Source organism: Abrus precatorius, unplaced genomic scaffold, assembly GCF_003935025.1.
Source record: "Abrus precatorius isolate BTA unplaced genomic scaffold, Abrus_2018 Scaffold9, whole genome shotgun sequence".
Classification (NCBI taxonomy): domain Eukaryota; kingdom Viridiplantae; phylum Streptophyta; class Magnoliopsida; order Fabales; family Fabaceae; genus Abrus; species Abrus precatorius.
In genome coordinates, this window is record NW_020874439.1 from 12,998,838 (window position 1) to 13,006,588 (window position 7,751).

The window sequence follows — 7,751 nt, forward strand, 5'->3', positions numbered from 1 at the left end:
GAATATCATGTTCTTTTTTAGATACAGATTATATTAATTTTCATTGTGTCTAATAATATTAATTATTTTATTATATTTTAATCGTATTGTGAAACATAAATTTTATGTTAAAAATCTAACAGCTAATGAAGTAATAAATTATAACTCGTTAGATTTAAATATATATATATATATATATATATATATATTCACTTATTAATTTAATGCGTTTTTAATCGAAGGAGATGGTTAGCATACCTAAACCCATCCTAATATATGTAAATGAGTAATCTTAGTATCTTGCTATCACATTTTTTTCCTATTATTATTATAAAAATTTTATTTTTTTAGTAACAGACAAACTTCTTTTTTCTTTTAAAACAACGTAGGGAGTATTAAAATAAAACATTATGCACCAACAAAAAACATGAAACTTTAAATAGGAAGTAAAACATTTAATATTTAGTAAAACTCTCGTGAATTTTGCTCAATGATATTTTGCGTTCATAGGGTCTTATATCATATAAGATAGTGACACTGCATTTTGGCAATTTCTTTTTTGTCTTATAGTCTTTTGAATCGGTGCAGTTTATTTAAAATTTGATTGGTGGGTGATAAGTATATGTGATTTTATTAGTTTAGAATAAATAATAAATAAATAAATCAAGAAATTGCAATTGAAACAATTATTAATCTCAACTATAAAAATAATTCACACTTGATTCTTCAGTGCACGAACCTTCTTAAATTCACACCATTTGATGATTTCTTGATTTAAATTACATGACAATAAGGTTGTTTGATGACACATTTTGATTGAATTTTATCCAAGATACATTCAAAGAATATAAAAATTAAATCAAGCAACTCAACACAATAATCCAATTTTCAATATAGTGAAGATCCAACAAGTAAACATTTATAAACAAATTAATATAGGTTCATAAAAGTTCATTATAAAAGAAATAAGAAAATAATAATAATAACATGTTAAGGTCCCTCTTAAGTGTCTGGTTTTTTCTTGGCAATTGTTGTTGAATGCACTTCCTTGTAAAGGTTTACTGATTGATCGTGGTGTTCAAATTGATGATATAACTTGTTGTTTCTGTCATGGTTTGGAGGAACTTCCAACTCATTTATTTTTAACGTGCTCAGTTTCATCTCAAATCTGGTACTTTATTGCGCGTTGGCTTGGATTCTTACTAGTTTTGCCTTCAGATTTATCGAGCTCACTTGCTTTCTTGGGTTGGTGTTGACTGTAGTAAAAGAGAAAGGAATATGCTTATTAATTATTTGGGTAAGTACACTGTGGTCTTTGTGGTTGCATAGAAATAGAATTATATTTTCTAATGGTGTTTTGGATGAGAGGGAAATCCTAGATTCTATTATTTTGAGATCCTGGAAATGGTTATCACTTGTTAGTAAGAGAGAAGCTATTATGTTAGCTGATTGGTATTTGAACCCACGAAATTGCATCTGTCTTAATTTTGCATAAGTATATTTTTGCTTTTTATTTCTCTGAGTAAGTAATTTTTTTGTGTATATGGGTTTTGAGTTCCCCTTGAACTCTTTTTAATAAGATTTGTTTTGCCTATCAAAATAATAATAATAACATGTTTAATTTCTTTTTTTAAAATAATTATTTTAAAATAAAATATAGTAGCTATTATATGAATTAGAGCAATGCATTTTTATTTGCTCAAGTGTAGCTTCCATGAAATTAAATTATTGAATTTTACGCATAGCACCTCCCTGACGAGTAATCTATTTTTAATTTAAATTTCTAATAGTCAAATTTTATTATTTTATATTTATTTTATCAAAACATTTATCGTTTCACCCAATAAAATTAGAAAAATAATTGATATATATATATATATATATATATATATATATATATATATAGCACCACATGCATTTATAAAAAAAATAGTATTGATATAATTTGTGCTAACTCTTGTGGAGCAAGTGGGGGAAGGTAGAGTGCTAATTTAAAGATCTAATGTCAGGTATGTTAGATTTTTTAACATTAATATTAATATTTATATTAATTTATGGATTAACATTATTAAATTATTATGGTTATATTGTTATTAATTATGACGTAAAATAAATGTGTATAATAATAATAATTATTATTATATAGATTTTGTAATTGGGCTCTTAGTGTGAATAGTACGTGATGGGTTGGACTATTCTATGTGCCCAGTGAGAGGTTTCTGTTCTCATCTGATTAGGCTTATATAACTGTTACCCCATTAAACAGTTACCAATGTGGGATAATAGCAATTAGATAAGAGAGTAGTACACGCTCACTCAAAACAAGGATTGCTTATGACTCATAGTTCTCATCGGAATTGCTTATGACTCGTGGGTTCTCATCAGGTACGCGTTTAACGCAATTATTCAATTATATATAGTTGAAATTGTATTGAGTTGTTATGATGTGTATTATATATAATTGTGTTATCTTTAATTTTATATTTAAAATTCCTACAAGGTAGTGCAGTGACAGCCTACTCAAATGTATTTTCTTCCAATAATATATATAAAAGCACAAATTATATACATTTTTTATTTTAATTTCTTCTAATAAATATTGAAATCAATCTCTAAAATTATATAAATTTTAATTTTAATTTTATATAATATATATAAAAGTATTTTTTGAACATTAAATAACAGTAAATTTATTTAAATAAGAAAGAATAAAATGAATGATTTTTTCAAAAAGTTAGAGAAATTAAAAATATTTAAAATAGACCACTTATACAATCTCAAATACTAATTTAAGTGACTTGTTATTGTTCCTATTACCTGTTTTAATGGTTCTATATGAGATGATGACATACATGTATGTGGAAACTTTTTTATTTTAAAGCACTTCATCATAGATGACAACTTCATCAATCATATTACATAGTTTACAATTTCATAATAATAATAATAATTGTTTTAATTAAATTCAAATTATCGCATGTGGTTTGAGATGTTAAAACATAGTATTAGCACAATTAAGTACAATTGGTTTAGTTAACCGTCCATGCCCTATTTAATTTCACTTTGAGTGATGATAGATTCAAAAATTAATTAATTTAGACTCATGATTCAATCCAAAAATCAGTTAATTGGTCGGTTCGATCCAATCAAACAATTTAAAATTAAAATGATTGAGTGTTCAATTATTATTAATTAAGATACGTGTACAAAATAAATTTAATATATAGTTTTACATTTAAATAATACATGCTACAATGAAATAAGTTTTTGTATTTGTTTATGAATCGAACATTGAATCAGTTGAAACTTGATGAAAATTAGTGATAAAATTTGGTTTGAATCATATGTTGCTAACCTTTTAATTTATTTTTTCTATAAAAATATATTTTGAGAAAAATAAAAAAATTATTTGATATTAATATTTTTTAAATTTTAATTGTAGTATAATATCAGTACAAAAAATTCGTCACGGTTAATCAATTAAAATATATCATAAATATATTTTTTATATTAATTATTATAAAGTTCAACGATTTTGGCTGATATAACAGTTCATAATTTGATTGTGTAATTTTTTTTTATTTTTTAGTTTATTTAAATTAAATACATTTTTTATTTATAATTTATAGTAATATGTAATATAATATTAAAAATATATTCAATAAAATAAAACTTCAATTAAACCATAAAGAAATGAATAAATCATAAATTACTGTATTTACCTCTATTTAATATAAAATTCCGATATGTTTCGCTCTGTTATATCTACATCGTGATTTATAATTTTATATATTACTTAATTTTGAGTTTTATGAAATAATTTGTTTATAAATTAAAAAATTATGTGATGGCATGTCTCATTATATCTAAAAATAGCGATATAGTGATTAAAATATTAAAATAAAATTATAGCAAGAAAAAAATTAAAATAAAATGAGTTTTTTTATACAGTGATTTAGGTAATATTATATATTTAAACAATGACTTGTGCAATATTATTTAAAATAAAATTTAATTGAAATAAATTGATAATTTAAAATCTTCAACTTTATGATAATTAATTTAAAATTTATATCTACAATTATTTTTATCATATAAACTACCTGTACCTTTCATTAAGAAAAAAAAAACATTTTTATTTGTGTTGAATAAAAGAATAGGTAATACACATATTTGTCTAAATATTTGTTAAAACTAAAATCATAAATTAAACTGAAAAATATTAACTTATTAATTTGTACAGTATTAGTTTATTTTATTTTTAGTTATTTTTTTAATAAATTTGTGTACATAAATATCCATATTTTGACTCAGCATATTTAATAGATAATATACCTCTCTATTATTATTTCTTTAAGATAACTGTTGATTCAAGGTTTAATTGTCATCTTGCAAATTACATAATTTTTATTCTATCTGAAATTTGTTAAAAGATATCAATTTTGTTTGAAATTCATGTAAAATAAATTGATTCAATAAAATATTTTATTTCTATATTCGTTTAAATTTGATGAAAAATTGTTTAAAAAGCATTTAGGGTCGAATTTAAAATGATTTAAAAATTCATATTGATTGTTTATTAACGTGTACTAAAAAGGGATAATAATTTAGAATTTATTATTGATATTTCAAGTAAAGATGGACCAAATTTTTCAACATTCAAATGGGGATGATGATGTGTACTTTCTTAATTTGAAAACTATTATTTAAAGTTAATGTAGCCATGAGACAAGAGACTCATAATTAGTAAGTAAGGATATGCTTGAAAAAGAAAACATCTAAAAGAACCCGAAAAGGTCTCAAATAATAATAATAATTTAAAAACAAAGAAAATGTGATACAAGAATTTCTTATTTAAAAAAAAAAGATAAATTAATTATTTTAATTATAAAACTAATAAAAAAGCATTAACTACATATATAACATTTTTCAATTTAAAAAAAAATCTAAACTTCTTTTCATTTATAATTATAAAATATAATAAATATATAATTCCATGATTATATTTAATTGCCGTACGTATGTACCTCGTTACGTTAGTTGCCTAGGCATATACATGGCCCCCTATACATGAAATGGACAGCGATGAATTTATTTTTATCTTGATCTGATTTAAAATTTTGGAAGAATTTTATTTTTAAACTTATATTTGACTTGATTAAAATATAATAATATAGAGGATAAGATCAAGTTAATTCAATTTATTGGCAGAATATATTAATCTTAGCATTATATATAATTAAATTAAAGAAATAATAAAATATAAAGTTAAAATTATACTATATTTTCTAATACATATTTTAAAACCAAAGATCTAAATATAAATATAACAAATGTCTTGGTAACATGACAAATTAACTTGTAATATATGGACAAGAAAAGTATGGGGACCCATGAGAAATTTAGCAATGTACTAAACTGTGTAATCATAGGCTTTCTTTTGTTGTTATGCAATTAAAGGTTTCTTTTTGGTTCTTTCCAGTCCCAATCCTATGTAGCAAAGTGGGTTACCTTTGGTTAGGTGGGCTAGTGGGTAAGATTTAACTAATGTCTATATAAAGTAATGGTTTTTTCACGTTCATGCATGCCTTTTCTTTTTCTTTTAAATATTCATATTCGTTTGCATACAAACGTGAGTAATGAGGATTTTGATCTTTTTTTCTCTGTACCCCATCATGTATTTAAGTTTTCTTATCAATCTCCTTTATATGTAGTTTAATTAAGTAAAATACTATTAAATCAGAAATATTATTATATAATAAAGTTCATTTATTTTAAAATTAAATACGATGCAAAACCAGTCCGTGACCATATTATTAGGCATGACAAAAAGGAAATGATCTTAGGAAAAGAAGTTTTAATTTCAATTCCACATATATATAGTGCTGATAAAAGAATATGAGAACCATACTTTTCAGCATTGACGGTGGTGGTATCAAGGGGATTATTCCAGCAACAGTTCTTGAACACTTAGACGAGGCACTTAAGGTTGATCATATATATATATATTATAACTACTCAATTTAAAAAAATGACAATTAGAATGATGGATAGAAAATAAGGTGGATTTTGGTGTAATATATATTCTATTTTTTTCTTGAAATTGTTGGTTTCTTAATTAGGAATTATGCTAAGATTAAGTAGTATAATCTTACCCCTTCTTCTTTTGTAAAAAAATCAAACATTTTCATTTGGCTGAGTTGCAGGCTAAAGACCCAAATACAGCTTTAGCATATTATTTTGATATGATAGCAGGAACTAGTACTGGTGGACTTATAACTGCTTTGTTAGCCAGCCAAGACCCAAAAGACCCTAATCATCATGGGTTTACTCCAGCGGAAATCGTAAAGTTTTACATGGATAATGGCCCTCAAATATTCAATTATTCTAGGTATATATGTTGAGAACATGAATAAGTAGACATGTATATGTTAATTTGAGTCACCCCTGCCAAAAGTTTGATTGACAAAATGCTGTTTTGAAACTTACTTAGATCGTCATGGTATGTTTCAAAATTTTAAATTATAGTTGGTGGAATTTCTATTGAAATGGTTGAATTCCACATGTTATAATATAGCTGAACATAGTATGATCATATTTAGAGAAAAAGTATATACTTTTTATTAAATTTAATTAATAAATTTTTCAATAATAATAATAAGTCATAATAAATTGTTTTTCAATATGATTATATCATATTAATTGTGTTTGGTAACATAAATATATAATTTATTTAAAATTTTATAACTAGTTTTAATAAGTTAATAGCATAGTTTGATAATTACTAAATAGAAGCGTTTTATAACATTTGAAAAAAAATCGATGAAGTAGTATTAAAATTATGACTAATAATAGTTATAACTTACTATTACCTTTATCTTTTTAAGCAAATTACACGTAAGTATAAATTATAATATTTTCATTTAATATATTTTATTAAACAACTAACTCTCTCTCTCTTATATATATATATATATATAATTAATTTTTGGATTGTCATAATGGAAAAACATCCAGACCTGGGCATGGTGCCACATTTGATGGGGAGTTCTTACATAATATAACTCGTGAGATATTGCAAGACACTCGACTGAGTGATACATTGACACATGTTGTAATCCCAACCTTTGACGTGAAGACAAAGAAACCAGTTATATTCTCAAATTATAAGGTTAGTATGTATACAAATATAAAATTATAATCAATATTTAAAGTTGTCATTATATATAATTCTTAAAACAAACTTTAATTAGAGAAATATTAAAAATACTTGAATAATTATCTAATGTTCTCCTATAAGTAAAATAAATGGATAGAACTTTGATCTAGCTATTAATTGGATACAATTGCTGAATATTGTTTTGCAACTTTGGTCTTGCAGCACGAATTATCCCTCCTTAAATGCGAAGATGTCAGATATATGCATAGGGACTTCAGCTGCACCCCAAACTCTACCTCCCTATCAATTTGAGAATGATGGTACTGAGTTCAATTTGATTGATGGTGGTGTTGCTGCTGGTAATCCGGTAAATAAGTTAATTACAAGTTTGATGCTATTGTTATTAATGAAGCCCATTATTAAACCATAAGGCTAATCTCATATAAATCATAGGTACTCTTATTAATATTTTATGTTTATCTCTTCTAATAAAAATTGAATAGCTTTTACTTATTTAATCTAAAATATATAAAAGTAGATAGAAGTTTTAAATATAATTGAATCATGTTAAAGTGGTTAACTTGGGATATGAAAAGGAAATTGATTGCTAACA

The 7,751-nt window shown here is 24.0% G+C and overlaps 1 protein-coding gene across 1 annotated transcript in view; it reads left to right on the forward strand.

Moving 5' to 3' along the window:
* The first annotated feature begins 5,877 nt into the window (after positions 1-5,877).
* Positions 5,878-7,751, forward strand: part of LOC113850845 (patatin-like protein 2) — a 21,646-nt gene continuing 19,772 nt past the window's right edge. The window contains exons 1-2 of the mRNA XM_027481373.1: positions 5,878-5,967; positions 6,186-6,370. Coding sequence (XP_027337174.1) covers positions 5,878-5,967; positions 6,186-6,370 — 275 coding nt within the window. The remainder of the gene's footprint in view (positions 5,968-6,185; positions 6,371-7,751) is intronic.